Consider the following 25,008-nt stretch of genomic DNA (forward strand, 5'->3'; position numbering starts at 1 on the left):
TGGGTTCGTGCCCCAGTCCGGGAAGATCCCACATGCCGCGGAGAGGCTGGGCCCATGAGCCATGGCCGCTGGGCCTGCACGTCCAGAGCCTGTGCTCCGCAACAGGAGGGCCACAGCAGTGAGAGGCCCGCGTACCAGGAAAAAAAATTTAAAAAAAGGAAGGAACGTACTTCCCTGGTGGTCCAGTGGTTAAGACTCCACACTTCCAATACAGGGGGCGTGGGTTCGATCCCTGGTCAGGGAACTAAGAACCCACATGCCACACGGTGTGGCCAATAAATAAATAAATTAAATTTTTTTTAATTAAAAAAAAGGAAGAAAGGGAGGGAAGGAGGAAGAAAGGAGGGAAGGAAGAAAGGAAAGAGGGAGGAAGGAAGGAAAAATGAACTATGATATAATAGATACAACTGAAAAAATCTCTTAAGAAAAAATTAAAGAGACTTCACTATTTCTTACGTAATCAATTACACCATAAAAGCTCCTCTTTATTTACCTGAATTCAGTGGTTACACACACAAAAATCAAATTAATCTGAAAGAGACCTTAAAATATCAAATATAGCAATCTGCCGAAAGAACAAATTACTCAAATTGTAGCAAAAACTTTTTTAACTGAGGGAAATATTTATATCAAATCCCAAAAGAAACAATAGGGGAAAAAGAAAGGAAGACATTTGGTTTTCTAACAGTCCTGGGAAGACATTTCAAATGTGTATGAAAGCCCACTTCTCAAAATGTGAACTTCTAAAATGACTCAAAAAGATTCCCAAAGTAAGAAATAAAGAGGCTAATATGTCATAAAGGAAATCCAAATTCACAGAGAAAGCTGGAACATACGTGCCAGTCTAGGTCATATCTATAATGGTGCCAATATCTACAATGGTGCCGTTTTTCACAAAGCTTATATATTCCATGCAAGAATGTTATTGGCACTCATGACTATTACATTGAACTAAACACTTTAAGTGTTTTCAGTATTTTACTAAAATAACTCAACCTGAAAAAACTACTCTAAGAGTGATCAACAATTTAAAATTAAACTTCATAAGAATGGCATGTTAAATATTTGCTTATCATCTACTTATGCTACCACACCCTAACTCCCCAGGTAACAACTTACTCTTCTGATTTTCTTCCGTTTTTTAGAACGTGGTCTGGTCTCTATCCTCTGGACACTGCATCGCACAAGTAACAACAGGTCTTGTAGGCTAAATAGCTTGTAAACAAAATTTCCTTCCTGAGGAGCTACATATTCTGATGTATCTTCAACATAGTCCTGAAGTTCATATGGCAATCCTTTAAAAATAATTATATTTGTCATTTTTATTTTAAAATACATTAGCTCTTTATCCATCATAATCCAAGATAAAACAATTCAACTATCAACCTTCTGTTTCCTCTGAGTTGACCATTACACTATTACCATTTCTGTTTACTTTTACTGGAACTCCAGCAAGAGCTGAAATCAAAGCTTTAGGGTTCTCTTCCTTTTACCTACTACCTTCACTAACCCTAGGCAAAGTATAAATCTGTGAGACAACATATGAAGAAAAAAAAAAGTTTAAAAAAGTAGTGTTATTCATAATCGAGGCAGAGTTGAGGTGCAGCCTTACATCTATTTCACAAAATGAAAAAGTACAAAACTACAGTCTAAACACCAAGAATAAGTAAATTTAGACTAATAAATATTTATCATTATTTTTGCTGGATTTTCCCTTCATCAGTTCAGCAAACCACATTATCTATAGCTTAGCAGCCATCGTAAATGTTGGATAAACACAGGTTAGAAAAATCCATACAACTGTGGGTACGTCGCTAGAGTGAAGGTTTTGAAAGCTGAAATACTGATCAGTAGACTGGAAAATGAACTCTCAATGACTATATAAAGATCATACACATATTATAACAAAGAGAAAGTAGGGGAAAGGGGGGGGGGAAAAACCTAAGGATAAGGAACAAGCAAAACAGTTCATATAAAATTCTTTGTAAATATTTACGTACGTCCTTTTGGCTTCTGAAACACAGAAGGCCATATAGATTTTGGCCAACTAGAGGCATCTGAAGTAGCAGAAGGTTGCTCAGAACTAGGAGGTTGTTTAGAATTTTCTGAATTCATCAACGGCATTTCAGGTATTTTTCTGGAAATTGGTTTTAAGAGTTCATCCTGCATTTTTAAAATTTCTCCAACTGGATCAAATTTTTTATACACTCGTTTGATAGGTTTTTTTAAAACACATGACTCTTCAGGACTACAAGTAGTATTAGTCTGGTTTCCTACAGAAGCCTGTCCTGAGGAAGAATTTAGGTTAGCTGGTTTAGAACTTAAATTAGAACCCGTATCAGCAGTCTTTCCATTACTATTATTCTGACACTCTGTATCAATGATTAAACAGTCTTCATCTGTATCACTATGGCAAAGAATTACATCTTCAGTTTTAGCTGCTTCTGATGTAACATGCTTTTCCTTTGAATTATTGTCTGTGTTCTCTGGAACATTCACTCTTTCATCAACACACTCCGTATCAGAAGCCATATCATTTTTATTAGAGGTTTCAATTTCTGAAGAACTTTCTAAGTGTAAGGCATCAGATGTTTTCAAGTCACTATCTTGTACCAAAGACTTCTCAGAATTTGATACATTTTCACCACAGGGGATCAATCCCTGATCATCTTTGTTTTTGCACTCTTCAGGGCCATTGTCCATACCAGTCACCAGCTGTTTCTCCTTCTGCAGCTGTTCCATCAGAATCTGAGATATACTTCTAGAATGAGCAGTAATGTCTGGTGCAATTGGTGCCTCAGATGTGATTGCTATGCTGGGGGCTGTGGGCATATCTGTCACGTTGGGTACTATGGAAGTACTTGCTGGACTCGGTGACTTTGATGGTTTGGTGGTGGTTACTCCAAAAGTTTCAAGTTCTGTGACGTCATCATCAAAATCCAGATCCAAGTTTTCATGGGTCTCAATTTTTCGGCACTCATTAACTTCATAAGACATCTTAAGAAAATATATTGGCAAACTATTAGCAAAAATTCCAGGCCGCCCCTCACCCATCAATGTCCCATCACAAACACAGTTCATACTCTTTAAAAGTAGAAAGAAAAGTCTAATGGCTTTGAAAGGTTCTTGCTTTGACAAACTACTAGCACCTAATTTATTTAACCTTACCTTCCCATTGAAATGTTGATGAAACACAGAAAAATTTGCCAAGTTGCAATACCACAGGAAATGGGGAATACTTGTGAACTACCACATCTCAAGAGGTATTTCCACTAATCAAAAACAGACAGGGGCTTCCCTGGTGGCGCAGTGGGTGACAGTCCGCCTGTCGATGAAGGGGACATGGGTTTGTGCCCCAGTCCGGGAAGATTCCACATGCTGCGGAGCGGCTGGGCCCGTGAGCCATGGCCGCTGAGCCTGCGCATCCGGAGCCTGTGCTCCGCAACGGGAGAGGCCACAACAGTGAGAGGCCCGTGTACCGCAAAAAAAAAAAACAGACAGGACCACAAAGAAGAAATGTTAGGCCAAATAGGAAGGCAAAAGATCTTCATTCATACCCACTTTATACACTCTTGCAGAGACTTAGCTGACCAGGAGGAAAGCGTCTTCGCCACGGTAAGGAAGCTGCTCTCTAATGCAACTGGGGAAGTGTCAACAGCCTCTCATATCAATCAGTGACTTTCTTTATACATCTACTCAGGGAAAACAACTCTCAGTAATAAGAGGAGAAATGGATAGGAAGTGGTTTTATTGTTTTCTGGGGCATGAAGCCACTGAGGTTATAGTTTTTCATGTACTGTTTGGGTAATAGAAGAACTACAGACAGTTCTAATTTATTCAGGAATAAATTATCTTCTCCCTAGGTAGCAACATCTCTCCTCAGTCTGGCAGAGCACTTTAGATAAATACCATGGAATAGGATTACAGTTTAGGATTTGAGAGAAAAATATTCTGACAGCCTCAGGTAGTGAGTAAGAAAGATCTACCTGGGTAAATTACTTTACCTCTCTGAAACTCAATTTCCTCATCTCTGAAATAAGGATAATAGGGTTATCCTCTTGGGTTTATTCTAAGGATTAAATGAGAAATTATATATAGAAAGTTTCTTCGCATAGTCCTTGTACATAGTAAGCAGTTTCTCAGCAAATGGTAGCACTTGCTAAAATAAAAAGACTACCATATTTAGTCAAAAAATAAAATTAAACTATACTCTGTTTACATGAGGCATTCTTACACAAAAAGGTTCAAAACAAAACAATGGGACATGACACCAAGAAATAAAGAAAGAAGGACTAGCAATATTAAGTGTTAGACAGAAGTCAATGCAAAAAGCATTAGATAGAAAAAGGAATCCTATGTTGAAAAAGATGCAATCCATGATGAATAGATAATGAACTGTGACATGTCAAATAACAACATCAAAATTGTCAAAACTGAAAAATAAAAGGAAAATTTGACAGAAACAGAACTGTACTTGGTCACTGATACACTGTCTCTTAGTAAATATAAGGATGTAGAAAGTATGAATAATATTTAATGACTGAAACAGATACATGAATGACTGAAAACATACATATAGACTGCAAAGATATACCTTTTCCCTCCCAAGGATCGAAGGGGCATTTCCAAAGATGGACTATAAATTAATACACAAAGAAAACATCAATATAGTATAAAGCAGAATCTGTTAAGGTCTGACTCTCTGTTTAGAAGAAAATAAAATTAGAAACCATTAAGAAAAAAGTAAACAAACAATAATAAACCCAAGAACTTGGAAATTTAAAAACTCTCCAAATTATTGTATAAAAGAAGAAATTAAAATGATAATTACAGAATACTTAAAAAGCAATAAAAATGAGAACACTGGACATTAAAAATCTGAAGCATCATTCATAGCCTTTTCAAGAAACAGGAAAAGAATAATATAATCACAATAATAAAATGAAGGGATTTCATAAATATAAAACCAAAATTAATGAATTGAAAAACAATGTTCTCAACCTCTGACAAATTTGGATAAAAACAGCAGTTTATCTGTAAATATTTTAGTATGTGGTTATAAAAAGATTCTTCGGTAAAACATTAATTGTATCAATAAATTAACACTCCCTTAATGGCTGGAAATATCTAATCACTGTTAAAATTTCCTAGTCTGATCAATTTCTTTTTACAATTGTTTATTGGAATCAGGATCCAACCAAGATCCCTACACTGCATTTGGGTGATGTCTCTCAAATTTATTTCTCAAATGCCTCTCCCCCATACTCTGCCAACTCCCATATCCACCAGGTATTTGTAGAAGAAACTAGATGAGTTATCCTATAAAATTTTCCATATTCTGGATTTTGCATCCCCATGATATCGTTTAACACACTCTTCCCCTACATTTCCTATTAAAATGATCTAGTAGCTTGATCAGATTCAGGCACATTTAAAAAAATCTGAACATGTTTATGTGGTACTGTGTACTTCCCACTTCAATCAGGAGGCTAATGTCATCTGCTTATCTTTCTTCTTGTGATATTACAACAGTTCTGTTGATTCATCAAGGGTCAACAAACTAATCTACCCATTAAAATTCCTTGTTAATCTTCTAATGCTTTTAGCAGTCATTGATGATGATCACTGCCTAGATTCACTATTTCATTAGGAACTGCAAAATGGTAACAGTCGTATTTCATCATTACCTGAAATACAGTTTGTACTGGAAAAGTAAGACAAATACTTGAATTTTCAAAAATCAGTTTTCAGAATAATGACTTGATACACTAGCACCCTCCAAAGGTGACTAATACTTTTTTAAAAAGATATTATTATGAATTCATGGATTTTAACTATCAGTTATTCTTTGTCATGGTCAAACTGACACACTCTGGCCAATGGGAAACCCTTCAAGTTGGCACTGGCATCTTTTTTATATAATTCCAATACTTTTATAAGGTTTTTACTTAAGTCCTTTGATTGCCATTTGTATTTCTTAAGCTAAAATTCTTGGTTTCTAATACAAATATAAGTACTTATTTGTTTATCATACTATCTAATGTGTTCAAAATAACAACAGCAATATCATTACTAATAATATGATTACTAAATGCAGTTTAAGATATTTGGCAATTCTTTTTGAACTTAGGATATAAATCTTTAAGGATGTATAGACACTTAATTCTCTGAGTGACGATTTTCACTTAAACAGTATATCTTGGATATCACACTACAGTTGCATACCTAGAGCTTTCTTATTCTTTTTATAGGCATACCTTGGAGACATTGTATGTTTGGTTCCAAACCACAACAATAAAGCGAATAGTACAAAAAAGTGAGTCACACAAATTTTTTTGGTTCCCCAGTACATATAAAGATATGTTTACACTATAATCTATTAAGTGTGCAATAGCATTATGTCTTTAAAAATGTACATGTCTTAAGAAAAATACTTTACTGCTAAAAAGCACTAACCATCTTCTGAGCCTTCAGCAAGTTGTAATAGTAACATCAAAAAATCAATGATTGGGCTTCCCTGGTGGCGCAGTGGTTGAGAGTCCGCCTGCCGATGCAGGGGACATGGGTTCGTGCCCCGGTCTGGGAGGATCCCACATGCCGCAGAGCGGCTGGGCCCGTGAGCCACGGCCGCTGAGCCTGTGCGTCCAGAGCCTGTGCTCCGCAAAGGGAGAGGCCACAACAGTGAGAGGCCCGCGTACCGCACAAAAAAAAAAAAAAAAAAAAAATCAATGATCACAGATCACCATTAACAAATATGATTAAGTCTGAAATACTGCAAGAATTACCAAAATGTGACACAGTGACATGAAGTGAGCAAATGCTGTTGGAAAAAGGACGATGATGGACTTGCTTGATGCAGGTTTACCACAAGCCTTCCATTTGTAAAAAACGCAGCATCTTTGAAGTGCAATAAAGCAATGTACGATAAAACAAGGTATGCCTGTAATAGTTGCATAGTATGCTATTGAAGATGTACAGTTTATTTAATAAATACCCTATTAAGGGACATGACGACTGTTTCTAATGAATACCTATAGTTGCGGTGAATACCCTGCACAAATATTTTATTCTTTTCCTAGTGTACTTCTGAGCTACATTTCTAGAAGTGAGATTTCTAGGGCAAAGGATGAACACATTAGTTTTCATCTGTTCTGTGGGTACATCTCTCTTCATTCGACTGTAAAAATGTTATAGCAATTATCTTTTCTTCCTCTAATAACTTTGTAAGAATTTCCATCAACAATCGTCTTCTGTTTCTCATGTTTAATTGAGATGGGCACACCTGCTTCTGCAGGAGGACAATCCTGTGTGAGAGTGTGCCAGGATAGCTTTCTTAGCTTCATGGCTCTCAGCTCATGCTTCACTGTTACCATGATGTATATATGTATGCATGTAGGTTTGCATGTGTTTGTGTGTGCATATAAAATCTTTAGTACATTCTGATATCTGCTTTCTCTATTTCCCTCTCCCACAATTATCTGAAAACTTATTTTTCCTTTACCTTTAATGTCCTTGTTCTGCTCAATATGAACTTTACCACTGGTGAATTTTCCTGAGCCAAGGCTTTTGTCTCGGAAGGAACTTTGGCTGGTTAGTTTCTAGAGTTCTTAGGACCCAGGTCATCTCAGAACTATTTAAGTTCCCAAGTGCCCCTGCACTCACCTACAAATTAGAGCCCATCCACATTATTTTCACTTTTGTTATTCTTTATTCATTCTTGCATCTTTCACCATCCTTTTGCCATCTGGGATTATTCTCCTTGTGCCTGAAGAACATCCATTAGAGGAGGTCTGCTCGTAGCAAACTCAGTTTTTATCTGAAAATATCTTTTCTTAATTTTTTATTACTTAAGGATATTTCACTGGTTAGAGAATTTTAGTAAGAGGGTTATTTACTCTCAGGAGAATATATTGTCCCAATGTCTTCTGGCTTCCATCGTTGTTGTTGAGAAGTTACCTGCCAGTCTAACTCTCAGTCCTTTATAGCTAATGTGCCTTTTGTTTCTCTGGTGGCTTTTAAGAGTTTTTTCTTTGTCTCCAAGATGGTTTGGTCCCCTTACCTCTTTTACACCTCTCTTTTGGGTGCAAGTACACAAATGTTAGACATTCTCACTACATTCTCTATACCTCTTGCCCTACTCTCCGTATTTGCTTTTTGTTGCCTGTTTCAATATAGTCATTTCAGACCCATCTTCCAGTTTATTAATTCTCTTATCAGTTTTATCTAATGTGCTAATAACCCCCTTTACAGAATTCTTAACTGTACTTTTTTAAAAAAAAAAAATATTTATTTATTTATTTGGCTGCACTGGGTCTTCGTTGTAGCACACGGGCTTCTCTCTAGTTGTGGCGTGTGGGCTTCTCTCTAGTTGTGGCATGCGGGTTTTCTCCCTCTGGCTGTAGCGTGCAGGATCCAGGGCGTGTGGGATCTGTAGTTGTGATGCACGGGCTCCAAGCATGTGAGCTCTAGTTTGCAGCACGCGGGCTCTCTGGTTGAGGCGCACGAGCTCAGTAGTTGTGGCGCACGGCCTTAGTTGTCCCACGGCATGTGGGATCTTAGTTCCCCTACCACGGATCTCACCCGCGTCCCCTGCATTGCAAGGCATATTCCTTCCAATTAAAACATGGCTTTAATTTTCTTGCATGCTGTATAATTAAACAGAGTTGGCTCACAGTTTGTGACTGATAATTCTAGGATCCATTTCTGTGAGTCTATTTCTTTGGTCATTGTTTGTGATGGTTGTTGCTCACAGTATCCAGTACATGAAAAGAAACTTAATTTTTATTTACTCCTCCAGTGTCTAGTTATCTTTAAATGTTTTCCAGATGCTATATTTAAAAACTTGTTTGTAGAAATAATTTGAGGCTCAAAATGACATTCTGTTCCTCTAAGAAGTATTGTCACTTGCTTTTGCTAGGTATCTAGAGACACTAGCAACCAAAAGCATCTGAATCCAAGTTCAAGGCCTGAAAACCCAGAATACAATCTACAAGAAAGCTGATTTATTTCTTGTTCACTCTTATTCCTGGGGTATAGCCCTGCAGGGTCCAAGCTCATGGTGGAAAACTGAACTCTGACTTTTGTCCTCCTAGTCCTGTGATGCTGCCAAAAGCACATTTTCTGTTGCCTCTTCAGAACTGGCAAATACCATTCAGGGCAAAAACTACCCTAAGTGACAGGCTTACCAACCTGGATTCTGGTCTTCTTTAGTATCTCAGTCCTCAGATAGTACCCCCTATCTTGTTAGGTCTTTGATGATTCTAAGAAATAAACTTATATAATATGTCCAGCTTTTTTTAGTTGTCATCGGTAATGGAAGGCCCAAATTACTTGGTCTGCCATTACTGAAAGAAGTTACTCCGTCACTTTTCATCCCTCTTAACCTACTTCATGTTTCTTCATAGCACTTGTTACTTACTGACATTCACCTCACACCAATATAAATTTTAGATAGATTTAAAAATGTAAAACAAAACAAAAAACAAAAATACCTCCAAAAAACTTAAGTTGGAAGTGCTTTATGACATACACATCATAAAAATACTGAAAGGCAAATGGCAAACCAAAAAAAAATAAACAAATATGAAAGACAAAAGGCCAATATTCTTAAAATAGTATGAGCTCTTATATGTAAATAAGAAAAAATTTTTCTATTTTATTTTCTAATTTTGTTTGCTCTCTCACTTTATTCAAGTCCCTGTTCAAATTTCCTGTCCTTGGGAAAGCCTTCCTGATCATGAATCCCATTCCCATCTCTTTCCCCTTAACCTATTCCATTTTTCTGCATAGCATTTATCAGTGTGTGCTTTTTTGATACTGTTTTAATTATCTGTGCCCTCTGACACTAATGTAAGTTCTGAAAGAAAAGAGACTTCATTTTTATTTACTGCTGTATCCTCAGTGCATGGAACAGTATCTGCTCAATAAATATTTGTGGAATGGATGAATAAAGTTTTGTATAAACAGAATGCCTTGCTCTAATAATCATGGAAAAATATTTCAAAATACACAAAATAATACAAGCTAGTATTTATGAAGTACCAAGCATTGTTCTAAATGCTTTAGGTGTATTAACTCATTTAATCCCCAAGAATTCTATGAGTTAGGTTATCATGATACCCATCTTACAGACAGAGCAAACTAGACACGAAGAGATTATGTAGTTTGCCTATGGTCACGCAGATAATAAGCATACACTAAAAAGGATTAACAATCCGGCAAATTCTTGTTGCCCCAGTCAAACTCATCTGTTTCTTTTCATACTTAAAAACTCTTGAATACAAATGAGACTAATTAAATAAAACCATCACCCCTATGACCACCATTACTGACTGAATTTTTAGTACATACGTACTAAAGACTGTGCTCAGCATCTTACGTATAAATATCAAACTTAATCCTGACAGCAATTTTATGAAGTAGGTATTATCATCTTTCTTTTATAAAAGAAGAAAACTGAGGCTGAAGGAGGTTAAATTAGTTGTCTAAAGTCTAGATCCACGTGGGGTTCAATTTTAAGTTTCAATCTAAAGTCTGTATTTTTAACTACCAGATTTAGAGACTTGCAATAAAATGTTATTCTTCAAAAGGATAAACAAGTACATTCTCTTAAGGAAAAGAAAAGAAAGCATTACATACTTCCATTTCAGATATATAATCTTCTGGTTTGTCCATAAATACTGCAGAGACTGGAACAGTTGTGTTTTTGGACATCATGCATTTTAAGGGAACTTCATGGAAGATTTGATTTCTCTCTCTCATTGTCATTTTCTTTTGGGGAAGTGGTGAATTAATATAAATTACTTTAACTGGTTTTGAACCTTAACACAGAAAAAGAATGGGAGTGATTTGTTACTAGTAGTCATATTAAAAAAACAAAAAAACCAGGATGTATAACAGAAGAATTACTAAACAAAGAGACACAGGATAGAAACTGGAAGCGCATGTCCCATACGTGTGCCTTGAATGAAAAGATTTTTAAAGTCCCTTAGAGATCTAAGGGCAAGAGACTCTTACTGGCAAGAAAAACATGTTCTTTTTCTAACAATTTAAAAAGAGATTTTCTGTTTTTTATTGTTATACTTTTACTGTCATTATTACTCGGTTCCTCTTGGGTTATACTTTCAAAAAGTGATAAAATGTTTACCACGGAGAATATATTACATTTAACTCTAATTTGTAGTTTTGTTTTTAGACATAGTCCTTCATTTACTCCAATTATGTTATTACATACAAGAATATTAATTCTAAAAGATATGAGAAAATTATTAAATATGAACAAAAATAGAAGGAGAATAATATTTGGTACAGAATTTATGTGTAAATATTAATTTTACTGTTAAGAGAGAGACTATCTTATAAGTATAGACTTATTTAAATCTGAATTCCAATAATAGGTAAGTAAATAAACCCTGGAAACTAACCCATTTGAGGCTATCTAATAAAGTATTGCATTCCTTTTATTTCAGTGAAAGAAGAACCTCACCATTTCATGTATCTTTGGCCACCCTAAACTATAATTTTTTCTCTACTTCTCACACACTCAGCATGCATACAGGTCCTGTAAATCTAATAACTCATTTATGAGTGTCAATTGTATACTTAGCACTATATATTAAAAAGTTCTTCTACTGAATGTAATTGTCAAATTTACATCCTCCTTAAATCAAAACTTAGCTTTTTTTATTTGACAAATGACCACCTATAATCAGACAGCTGAAATAGAACTGTTTCAACTCCTCTTTTGAGAGTGTTACTTGACATGGCAAATCACAAACCTGTGACAGGTATTACTTGAATACACACTGGAATTTCCCACTGTTCCTTGTAGCTTGGTCCATGATTATTTAATAAGGTAAATAATGCTTGACTAGTTAGAGCTATCTGAGGGTGATATCTTGCAACAAGCTTCTCTGCATTTGGGTCTTTACTAATGTCCTGAAAAACAACATGAAACTTGTTACTTGATTACACTTATTAGAAACTTTTTTGATTAAATAATGAAAAGAAGGGAGAAATTCAGGAAGGGTACTTTAGAACAACCAGGTTACATGTACTTTATGAGGTACAGAAGATTGCTTAGGAAGATCCAAAACTACTTTACTACTTACATAATGCATAGCTGCAGCTGTTTGTTCTGGTGTTTCAGTGGTAGGTATATCTTTTGACAGATGCAACTTTGCAGGCATTGAGGGAAATACTGTTTTCACATATTTTACACTGCCCTAAATAAGAAAAAAAATGAATGTTTTATTGCAGAAATCTTGATGTATTTTTTCCCTGAAGTATCTTTTCATCATATGAAACTTACAACTTAAAATTCTTCATTGTACTAAATGCAAATATCAAATTTAGAGCCATCTTAAGACAAGACCTTAATGTTTTTACTTGACAACCACCATATAGTTGCTTTTTAAAGATTTTATTTATTTATTTATTTTTGGTTGCATTGGGTCTTAGCTAGGTCACGTGGGATCTTTCGTTGTGGTGCACAGGCTCTCTAGTTGTGGCACGTGGGCTAAAGAGCGCGTGGGCTCTATAGTTGGGGTGCATGGGCTCTGTAGTTGCAGCATGTGGGCTTAGATGCCCTGCAGCATGTGGAATCTTAGTTCCCCGACCAGGGATCAAATCTGAGTCCCCTGCATTGGAAGGTGGATTCTTAACCACTGTACCACCAGGGAAGTCCCCCATACAGGTTTTTTTTTAAAAAAGGGTCCAAGATACGGGTGCCATGAAATCTTCCCTGTCATTTTAAAATCTAACCTCTCATTTTATGAAGTACAAGTCAGAGCAGGGCATACGAGAAACTCTAAAATATCTTCTTTACACACACCTACTTCCAACATGATATTGAGTAAAATCCCCTTAAAAGAAAAGGAGCTTTCTGCTTCTATTCAGAAACATAAAAGAGATGGAAACTAAGAAAAGAAAATCAAGAAATAAAGTTGGTAGTGATATTTTTTTTTAACTTTTTATTTTTTCTTTAAATATTTATTTATTTATTTGGCTGCACCGGGTCTTAGCTGGTGGCACGTGGGATCTTCGTTGCGGCATGTGGGGTTTGGTTCCCTGACCAGGAATTGAACCCAGGCCCCCTGCACTGGGAGTGCAGAGTCTTAACCACTGGACCACCAGGGAAGTCCCAGTAGTGATATTTTTAAAAACATCAAGTAATGGTAGTCATACATTAAAAGGGGACACATTTGTATTGCGTATTTTAAAAAGTATATCTTGTTACTGCTCAAAATTTAAACATAAATACTGAAATATGTCTAAATTATGCTTCTGTGTGAAATACAGATGATGTTTCAGACAAAAATAAGTTTACTTTTATTTTCTTATGGCAAACCTTACCAATGCAAGAAGAGTTTTTTCTAACTTTAATCCCATCTCTATTCTGAATGGGAAGAATCCCATTAAGCTGGTGACTTCATGGAGAGTATAGAATTCTGGATACTTTTTCACTTGTTCAATACAAGCTTTTAAAATTTGCTAAAAAATAAAAATTAAGAGAAATTCATTTTTTGTACTTCTCTAATAATGCAACAAAAATAACTTAGTCACATATGACTAAATAATTGTTCATTTCAAATATGAGCCTCATTTCATTAACCGAACTTCTAACAATCCAGGCACACTGTATATTCCTTACTTGATTTAAACTCTTATTTTTCCTAACAATTCTTTTTAACCTAATTTCTTAAAACATTGATGTTTAATAATACTAAAATTAGCAATTGTATTAAAATTTAAAGTTAGAGAAGACACATCGTATTTTCTCTGCTATTTAAGAAACTGTCAAAGAAATAAAGCCACGTGAAAATTTTAACACACTTTATGGGAATAAAAGCAGTTACATGAATGATTAGAAATAAGTAAGTTTAATACCCTAAAAAGATCCCCAAGCACAATGAATTAATGAAGTAGTTATCTTACAGGTCATTCTAACCTTCAATCTAAAAAATAAATGAGAAATTCTATAACTACTTCAAATGATGGAGTATTTAGTATTTTCTTCTCTCCAAAATGTTCTCAAAATATTAATGACTTACCAGGAAATGTAATGAGGAAGAAAAATTCACAGTTTCACCCAAGCATGTGATAACACGTAAATAACTCAAAGAAGCACAGCAGTTTTGGAGGGGGTAGGGGAGTTATAAAACCATACATACTACATTATCTTCTAAGATACAGTTGTCCCTCGCGTCTCTGGAATCCCCCATGGATACCAAAATCCAAGGATGCTCAAATCCCTTATTTGAAATGGTATACTACCGTCAGCCCTCCATATCCACTGATGTAGAACCCACGGATATGGAGGGCCCAATGTATGTGTTTTCTCTTCTTCTCTCAATGAACCTTAATCTGAACCTTTTAGAATATAGTTTATATCACAAAAGCGCTTAGCAATAAGCATATATATATACATATATATATGTGTATATATATATATATACACACACACACACATATATATATATATATATTTTTTTTTTTTGGTACGTGGGCCTCTCGCTGTTGTGGCCTCTCCCATTGTGGAGCACAGGCTCTGGACGTGCAGGCTCAGCGGCCATGGCTCACGGGCCAAGTCGCTCCGCGGCATGTGGGATCTTCCTGGACCGGGGCACGAACCCATGACCCCTGCATTGGCAGGCGGACTCTCAACCACTGCGCCACCAGGGAAGCCCCAATAAGCATATTTTTATATCTTACACCCTCTTTCCCTTCAGATATTTATAAAGTGTGTCAAGCTACAAATCAATAACATTACTCCAGTACATCTTTTTATCTATAGTTTCATATCCTCTTCCTTCTTTAATCCTCACTCTCTATTATCTTTCACATTTCCCCCCCTCAATTCTACGCTTTTCAATAATGACCTTGATATTTAATCAGGATATTACTTGCAAGTAAGGCAGATATAGGTTAATATGAAGAATTTCTGTTTGCTCTTAAAAACCCTAGTAAACTGCAAACTCGGATCTGCATAATATCTTTGCTCCTCATTTATAATATTAGTCAACTTTCACCCCTAATACTCCTATCCTATAGAAGTCATTACAAAAATCTAAACATGCAAAGGAAAGCAATATATAAGAATTATGTGACATATAGACTACTCTGATTAGATATTTATCAGCACATCTTTCTTGGTAAAACTATGCTAGATGTTACAGTGCTTTTTAAGTGAGTTTCACTTAACTCAGTAATTATGGCAAGAGAAAAATTCAAGGGAAAATCTAAGACAGTTTTATACCTATACTCAGATACACTACATAGTATTAAAGGTATTTCACAACTGGTAGATATTAAGTAACTAAAGGAGCATTATTTAATATATTTAATTAAAATTTTAATTAGTAATTTACTTATGTTTGAAAAACTGCTAAGAGTGAACAAAGGAGGTTAAGAGATTCAGGCTGTTCCCCATCATCACCCACTCCTGAATGTTATTTAACACTCAAAGTATCTTGAAAGTTAAAAACATCAAAAACACATTTATCATTTACAAAGAAAGATGAAAATGACTATGCTCCAGAAAGAGAAAATATAATACGTTTTCATACATGTTTGAAGCTTAAAATTTAACAGATACTGCTTCTGGCAATATGGTAAAGTAGGTACCCTGAAGAACACTCCTATCCAAACCACACTAGATGCTGGATAAATTACAACTAACAATTTTCATGCATTGCTGGGCTTGGTAAAAGTGAGGAGAATCTCCAAGGACCATAAATAAATAAATAAACGCCAAACATCTAGAATGAGGAGAAACAGGAGCTGTGAGCAGTAAGAAAACCCATGAAAGGTGAAGTGGCTTGAGGGCAAATGCCTCAACCAGTTCTAAGATCAGGTAGGGAGCTGAACAGGAGAGCCCTACATTTAAGGCTTGAAAAGCAGAGATTTGAACAGATATCTGTACAACCATGTTCACAGTAGCATTATTCACAACAGCCAAAAGGTGGAAGCAAATCAAATGTCCATCAATGGAAGAATGCATAAACAAAATGTCCATATACATACAATGGAATATTCAGCCTTAAAAAGGAAGGAAATTATGCCACATGCTAGAACATGTATGAATCTTGAAGACATTATGCTAAGTAAAATAAGCGAGTCACAAAAAGACAAATACTATATGATTCCACTTATATGGGGGTACCTACAATAGACAAATTCAGACACAGAAAGTAGCATGGTGAGTGGCACAATAATAAATAAATATTTCCTGTTTGTCCCTGGTTCCTGACACACAGCTCCTAAAATTCTTGGAATCCCCTAAGTGATAAGAATGTCTTTTTTATGCTAATTAGATGACAAAAGGCCCATAGATAGCTAATCACCAGCAGCCAATGATTTAATCAAGCATGCCCACTAAATGAAATCTCCATAAAACTCCCCTTAAGGGCTTCCCTGGTGGCGCAGTGGTTGAGAGTCCGCCTGCCAATGCAGGGGACACGGGTTCGTGCCCCGGTCCGGGAAGATCTCACATGCCGCGGAGCGGCTGGGCCCGTGAGCCATGGCCGCTGAGCCTGTGCGTCCGGAGCCTGTGTTCCGCAATGGGAGAGGCTGCAGCAGTGAGAGGTCCGCGTACCGCAAAAAAAAAAAAAAAAAAAAAAAGGTTAAGGGCCTTCCCTTGTGGTGCAGTGGTTAAGAATCCACCTGCCAATGCAGGGGACACAGGTTTGATCCCTGGTCCAGTAAGATTCCTCACGCCACGGAACAACTAAGCCTGTGCACCACAACTACTGAGCCTGTGCTCTAAAGCCTGTGAGCCACAACTACTGAAGCCCACGTGCCTAGAACCCATGGTCTGCAAAAAGAGAAGCCATCACAATGAGAAGCCCGCACACCACAACAAAGAGTAGCTCCCGCTAGCCGCAACCAGAGAAAGCCCATGCGCAGCAATAAAGACCCAATGCAGACATAAATAAATAAATAATAAATAAGTAAATAAAATCTATTAAGAAAATAATAAAAATGGTTAAGACAGTAAATTTTATGTTATGTGTATATTACCATAATTAAAAATTGTTTTTAAAAAAGGGAAGGATATTGACACATGCTATAACATGGGTGAATCTTGAAGACATTATGCTAAGTAAAACAAGCCAATCACAAAAGGACAAATATTGAAATGACTCCACTTATATAAAGTACCTAGTGAAGTTAAATTCATAGAAATAAAAAATAGAATGGTGGTTGTCAGGGACTGTGGGGAAGAGGAAATGATGAGTTATTATTTAATGAATACAGAGTTTCAGTTTGGGACAATGGAAAAGTTTGGGAATGGATGATGAAAATCCACTTACAACAGTGCACAAGTATTTAATGCCATTGAACTATCCTTAAAAATGGTTAAATGGTAAATTTTATGTTATATATATTTTACCACACCAAAAAAAGAGAGGGGCCTCCCTGGTGGTGCAGCGGTTGAGAGTCTGCCTGCCGATGCAGGGGACATGGGTTCGTGCCCCGGTCCGGGAAGATCCCACATGCTGCGGAGTGACTAGGCCCGTGAGCCATGGCCACTGAGCCTGTGCGTCCGGAGCCTGTGCTCCGCAACAGGAGAGGCCGCAACAGTGAGAGGCCCGCGTACCGCAAAAAAAAAAAAGAGAGAGAAATGGAAGACAGACTGAAACCTAGGACGTTTGGGAATTCCAGAGAGAGAGTTGTGAAAACAAAAAAGAAGCAATAATTGAAAATGGCTGAGAATTTTCAAGAACTGATGATGGATTTGAATCTACAGATACAAGACACACAATGAAACAAGTAGAATTTTATTCTAATAAAGTACATTGTAATGAAACTGTAATACACCAAAAATTAAGAGCAGTCAGAAAGAAAAGGCAGATTCCCTAAAAGAAATGACAATTAAACAAACAATACACTTTTCAATAATAATACGTGAGCCAGAAAAAATAGAATTATATTATCAAACGCTGAGAAATAAAACAAACTGTCGACTTAGAACTATGTATGGAGCAAAACTATCTTATTAGAATGAGAACAAAATAAAAATATTTCCAGGTAACAAAGAAGAAGATTGTTCATTACCAAGAGACCTTCACCAAAGGAACATCTAGAACATATAACATTTCAGGAAAAATGAAGAGGATTTCAGAATGTAGATTTGAAAAGAGGAGATGGAAAGGCAAAAAAGATCCAAATTTGTAGATAAATGAAGACAAACATTGTTCATATAAAATAATAATGTACCTAGGTTTTTTTACCTTTAAAAACCTAGGTTTTTAAACCTACGTAGGTTTAAAAAAGAGACAGTATCAAAACAATAATATCAGTGAGGAGGGATGTGATGAAAGTCAAAATGCTCTATGGTCTCTGTAGATGTATAGGTTAATAGAACTAAATAGAGTTGAGAAATTTACCCATAGGTCAATGGTGACAAGGTAATTCAATAAGGAAAAAATTCATTGTGAAAATTCAAGAGTAACCATTAAGAACAACAACAACATCAAAAATGTATAAATTCCAATCAGTAGAGAGGGAAAAAAGGAGGGGGGAAAAGTCAATCTCCTCAAAAGAAGTCAAAGAAAGAAGTTTGGAAAAAGACAAATAGAAATCATAAACAGGTTTATATACATAAATTATCACAATGAATGTAAATGACTCAACTTTTTAATTAATAGGCAAGAGATGGTCAGATCTTATTTATTAAAATGGCACTCTAGCTAAACATCATTTTAAGAGGTATTTGTTTCCATAATTAAAAATTATTTCTATAGTTCTATAGAATCTACAGAACTTTAATATAAGTTCTATAGATTCAAAGCAATCCCAATTAAAGTCCCACTTAGTTTTCTTTTAGAAATTTTGATTCCAAAGTAGTTTTTTTCTAGAAATTGACAAGCTGATTCCAAAGTTTTCATGGAAATGCAAAGAACCAATAAAAGCCAAAACAATTTAAAAAAAGCACAAAGTTGTAGGATTTCTACCAGATGGTTTCTTGTAGTCTTCCACTACAAGACATGGTGGTATTGGCATAAAGGCAGAGATATAGATTAATGAAACAGATTAGAGTCATGAAATTGACCCACACATCATTGGTGAAAAGGCAATTTAATGAGGGGAAAAAATAGCTTTTTCAACCAATAGCGCAAAACGATTTCTCAACATTGGCACTACTGACGTTTTAGACCAGATAATTCTTTGTGTTGGGGGGCAACCTTTACATTGCAGGATATTTAACAACATTCTTGGCTCTACCCACTAGATGCCAGAAGCACTCCTTCCTCGGTTATGAGAACCCAAAATATTTCTAGACATTACCATATGTCTGGTAGGAGGCAAAATCACTCTCAGTAGAGAATCACTATGCTTGGACAACGAGATATCCAGATGAAAGGAAAATTAACTTTGACCCAAACCTCACATCTTACACAAAAAAATAACTTGAAATTAACATACACACATTCACATAAAAATTAAAACTATAAAACCTCTAGATCAGGGTATCTCAACACAAGCACTACTGACATTTGAAGCTCCATAATTCTTTGCTGTGGGGGATGTTATATACATTGTAGGATGTTTAACAGCATCCCTGGCCTTTAGTCACTAGATACGAGTAATTCTCTGCCAGTTGTGACAATCAAAAGTATCTCCAGACACTGCTGAAGTCCCCTGCGTGGGGAGTGGGCACAAGGGTAAAGGAGTAAAAGTGACCTCGGATAAGAACCACTTGGGGTTGGCAAATATTTCTATGCTAGAACACATACAAGCACCAACCATAAAACACTTGCAAAAATTAGACTTCATTAAAATTAAAATTGTTTTTGAGAGACTATTAAAAAAATTAAAAAGCATGTCACAAACTGGGAGAAAACTATATACACACACACACACACATATATATAAAACAGGTTTGTATTCAGAATATATAAAGAACTTTCAAAAATCAATAAAAATAAAAAACAATAAAATTAGCAAAAGATGTTAACAGACATTTCACAAAAGCCAATAAAAACACAAAAAAGATGTTCAAACATCACTGCTCTTTGGGCATATGCAAACTAAAGCCATAAGGAGACACTACTACACACCATAGGTTGGCTAAAATTTAAAAAGATCAACAATGTTAAGTTTTAGCTAAAGTGTAGAACAACTGGAACTCATACATTCACTGTTGGCGGGAGCATAAAACAGTACATCCACTATGGAAAACAGCTTGGCAGTTTCTAATAAAATTTAACTTTGTACACTTGCCAGATGATCTATAAATACTATACCTAGTTATATACCCAAGAAAATGCAAATATATGCCCCCCCAAAATCTTGTACAAGAATGTTCTTAATAGCTTTATTCAAAATTGCCCCAAACTGGAAATAACACAACTGCCCATCAACAGTTGAACTGGTAAACCAATTTTGGTATAACCATACAATAAAACAAAAAGGAATAAAAAGGAATACATTATGGATACTTGCATCAATGTGGATGAATCTCAAAAATGCTGACTGAAAGAAGTCAGACACAAAAGAATACACTGTGTGTGATTCAATTTTTATAAAACTCCAGAAAAGGCAAATCTAATCTATGGTGACAGAAAGCAAATCGGTGGTTTCCTAGGGCCATGGATGGAAAGAGGCACAGAGATCTTTTTAGTGTGATAGAAATACTCCATATCAGGACTTCCCTGGTGGTACAGTGGTTAAGAATCCACCTGCTAATGCAGGGGTGTATGGGTTTGATCCCCGGTCTGGGAAGACCCCATGTGATGCGGAGGAACTAAGCCCGTGCGCCACAACTAGTGAGCCTGTGCTTTAGAGCCCGCGAGCCACAACTACTGAGTCCGCGCACCACAACTACTGAAGTCCAAGCACCCTACAGCCCACGTGCCACAACTACTGAAGCCCACGTGCTCTAGGGCCTGCGTGCTGCAACTACTGAAGCCCACGTGCCAGGAGCCCGTGCTCCGCAATGAGAGAAGCCCCCACTTGCCACAACAAAGACCCAACACAGCCAAAAATAAATAAAATTTAAAAAAAAAGTAATAAAATACATTAAAAAATAAAATATTATAAAAAAAGAAAAGAGAAAGAAATACTCCATATCATGGCTGGCGTCATGGTTACACAGGAAGACTCACTGACATGCACTTAAAATCGATTCTTATTGTATGTAAATTTTACCTCAGTAAAACTGATTTAAAGTTAAATATAGACTAAAAAGGGAGAGTTTATTCCTAGAAGAGAACATAGGCAAAACATTCTCTGACATAAATTGTACCAATGTTTTCTTAGGTCAGTCTCCCAAGGCAATAGCAATAAAAACAATATAAACAAATGGGACCTAATCAAACCTACAAACTTTTGCACAGCAAAGGAAACCATGAACATAATGAAAAGACAACATACGGAATGGGAGAAAATATTTGCAAACAATGTGACCAAGGGCCTAATTTCCAAAATATACAAACAGCTCATACAACTCAACAACAAAAAAACAAGCCAATCCAAAAATGGGCAGAAGACCTAAATAAACATTTCTCCAAAGAAGAAATATAGATGGCCAACAGGCACATGAAAAGATGGACAACACTGCTAATTATAAGAGAAATGCAAATCAAAACTACAATGAGGTACCACCCACACTGGTCAGAAAGGCCATCTTTAAAAAATCTGCAAACAACAAATGCTGGAGAGGGTGTGGAAAAAAGGGAGCCCTCCTACACTGCTGGTGGGAATGTAAGTTGGTGCAGCCACTGTGGAAAACAGTAGGGAGGGACTTCCCTGGTGATCCAATGGGTAAGACTCTGAGCCCCCAATGTGTGGGGGGGCCCAGGTCCGATCCCTGGTCAGGGAACTAGATCCCGCATGCATGCTGCAGCTAAGAGTTCGCATGCCGCAACTAAGAGTCCACATGCCGCAACTAAGAGTCCACATGCTGCAACTAAAAGATTCCACATGCCGCAATGAAGATCCCACGTACCACAACTAAGACTCAGCGCAGCCAAAATAAAGAAAGAAAGAAAAAAATATTAAAAAAAAGAAAGAAAGAAAACAGTAGAGAGGTTTCTCAAGAAACTAAAAATAGAATTACCATATCAGCCAGCAATCTCACTTCTGGGCACATATCCAGACAAAACTGTAATTCAAAAAGATACATGCATCCCTATATTCATAGCAGCACTATTCACCGTAGCCAAGACACGGAAACAACCTAAATGTCCACCAACAGATGAATGGATAAAGAAGATGTGGTACAGATATACAATGGAATACTGCTCAGCCATAAAAAAGAACAAAATAATGCCATTTGCAGCAACATGGATGCAACTAGAGATTATCATACTAAGTGAAATAAGTCAGAAAGAGAAAGACAAATACCATATAATACCACTTATACGTGGAATCTAAAATATGACACAAATGAAGCAATCTATGAAACAAAAACAGAATCACAGACATAGAGAACAGAGTGGTGGTTGCCAAAGGGGAGGAGGTTGGGGGAGGGATGGAGTGGGAGGTTGAGGTTAGCAGCTGTAAGCTTTTATATACAGAATGGATAAACAACAAGGTCCTACTGTATAGCATAGAGAACTATATTCAATATCCTATGATAAACCATAATGGAAAAGAATATATTAAAAAAAATGTAAAAAATGTATAACTGAATCACTTTGCTGTACAGCAGTTAATTAACAGAACATTGTAAATCAACTATACTTAAAAAAAAAGACAGAGTTTATTTAGTACGTAATGGCTACACGTTCTAACAATATAAATGCAGTACTAAAAAAAAGTACGGGAGAATGGTGAGAACATATGAAAAATTTTTTCATGGTGAGAACATACGAAAAAATTTTTTCAAACTGTTTTCAGAAATTCTATTGATTGGTGGCAATTGTATTATTCTGAGGCTGTTGTGAGTATAATGTGGGATAAAGCAAATGAGACACGTGGTAATTTTTTCTTTAAATGTACTTTTTCTAGCTCCATCTACTGAAAAAGTCTCATAAACACTGATCAACTCAGGTGCAGTGAGCATCCCCAGTGCCCAGACTGTAGTCTTGAAATGCCATTTCGCACTAAAAGAAACAAAGACTCTAGAAAATGTTTCCAGGGCTGGGATAGGAAATGTACAAAATAAGCCTCAAAGACTCCTAGAGTGACTCAAAAGCCAGTATGAAGACCCCATCACTGGTCAAAGTTGGTATTATCTGAGTTTCAAAAAGGATAATTGTAGCGGACTAAAACCCATCAAATGTGTTTAACTTCATGATTCAATAATAATATTTTTTTAAAAAGTGATCACCATTGTAAAATAAGAAGGAACCAATTAATTTTTTCAAAACTGGTATATAAAGAATCTAGCACTTTTTCTGCTACATGAAATGGGAAGCCAAAGAGTAGATGAGGAAAAACATATCTTAATAAAATTATTCCAACTAATGAATAAAAATAAATGACGCAATTAGAATTTTTCAAACCCCAGTGAATGAATAAATCTGGCATTAAGCATCAATAGCTACTAACATCACAAAAAACAATCAGACATTATGTGCCACCTGATTAAAGAAAACACTACCATCTATATGTTCAAACCCTTTGGCAAGGCTATAATTCTGATCAAGCTTCTGGATCCAGTTCACAATTTGTAAGAAATAAAGAGGAAAAAAGAACATGTTGAACATCATCATGAATATATAGTTATCAAAATCTAGACTGTGGGAAACTCGAAAGGTCAAATGACCCAGGTTTTTGAAAAGATAAAGTTTAAAGAAAAAAAATATGGAGGGGGATCTTGTAGATTAAAAAAAACTGTTTTATCAAATAAAAGAAAAAACTCCCAACGTAGTCTCCCTTATCCATGGGGGAAATATTCCAAGACCCTCAGTGGATGTCTGAAATCGTGGATAAGACTGAATATCATTTCCTATTCATACATACCTATGATAAAGTTTAATTTAAAAATTAGGCACAGTAAGAGATTAGCAACAATAACTAATAATAAAATAAAAACAGAACAATTATAGCAATATTGTAATAAGTTATATGAATGTGGTAACTTTCTCTCTCTCAAAATATCTTACAAATTTAATGTCTTTTCAATCTTAACTAAGCACCTATCATGCGCTGCAGCTGTAACTTTTGCAGTTTGAGGTGTGACAGCAGAACATGAATTTCTTTTTCCTTTGTTATAATTTCATGGATAGAAGATTCGTTCTTACTGCAGATCTTAGTAACTGCAGCATATGATTTTTGTTCTTTCCCTACTAAGTTGAGAACTTTCGCCTTTTCACTGAAAGGAAACACTTTGCAGCTTCTTTTTGGCATACCCAAACTGCCAGCATCGCTACTCTTGCACTTTGGAGCCAATATCAAGTAAAATAAGGGTGACTTGAACACAAGCACTGTGATACCTTGAAAGTCCATCTGATAACCAAGGTGGCTACTAAGAGATTAATGGGTGGGATATACTAGACAGAAGGATAATTCACATTGTGGGTGGGGTAGAGCGGGACTGTGAGAGACTTCATCACACTACTCAGAATGGTGTGTGATGAAGTATTTCTGGAATTTCCATTTGTGGGTAACTGACACGGAGTAAAGCAAAACCAAGATTAAGGGGGGACTACTGTACAACCCATAAAACTTTTGTATTTAGGATATACAAAACCTCCCACATATCAGTAACAAAAAGATGGAAAATCAAGTAGAATAAAGGGCAAAACTTGAACACTCAATTCACAGGAAATGACCAAGAAACATAGGAAAAGGTATAGTCTTATAAATATAGCACCCTATCCTCTAGATTGGTTAAAACTAAAATGACTGTAAGTATCAATTGTTGAGGATATGGAGTAAAAACCTCTCAAACACTGCTGGGTACAATGTAAACTGGCATGACCACTTTGGAAAACAGTCTAACATTATCTATTGAAGTTGAAGATATGCATACTCTATAACCCAACGATTTCATTCCTAGTCATATACCCAGTAGATATGTGTGTACATGTGCAGCAAGAGACATGTATGAGAATT

The 25,008-nt window shown here is 36.1% G+C and overlaps 1 protein-coding gene across 9 annotated transcripts in view; it reads right to left on the reverse strand.

The window, feature by feature from the left end:
- Window positions 1-25,008, reverse strand: part of ICE2 (interactor of little elongation complex ELL subunit 2) — an 89,135-nt gene that overhangs the window by 51,217 nt on the left and 12,910 nt on the right. For all 9 annotated transcript variants that reach the window (XR_014326072.1, XR_014326073.1, XR_014326074.1 and 6 more), the window contains 6 exons: window positions 13,354-13,491; window positions 12,111-12,224; window positions 11,778-11,937; window positions 10,639-10,820; window positions 2,001-2,997; window positions 1,120-1,295 (listed from right to left, as the gene is read on the reverse strand). Coding sequence is in view for 2 of the 9 variants with exons in the window: in XM_082835554.1 (XP_082691680.1) it covers window positions 1,120-1,295; window positions 2,001-2,997; window positions 10,639-10,820; window positions 11,778-11,937; window positions 12,111-12,224; window positions 13,354-13,491 (1,767 nt within the window). In the remaining 7 variants the exon portion in view is untranslated. The remainder of the gene's footprint in view (window positions 1-1,119; window positions 1,296-2,000; window positions 2,998-10,638; window positions 10,821-11,777; window positions 11,938-12,110; window positions 12,225-13,353; window positions 13,492-25,008) is intronic.

Source organism: Leucopleurus acutus, assembly GCF_964270905.1.
Source record: "Leucopleurus acutus genome assembly, chromosome: 1".
Classification (NCBI taxonomy): domain Eukaryota; kingdom Metazoa; phylum Chordata; class Mammalia; order Artiodactyla; family Delphinidae; genus Leucopleurus; species Leucopleurus acutus.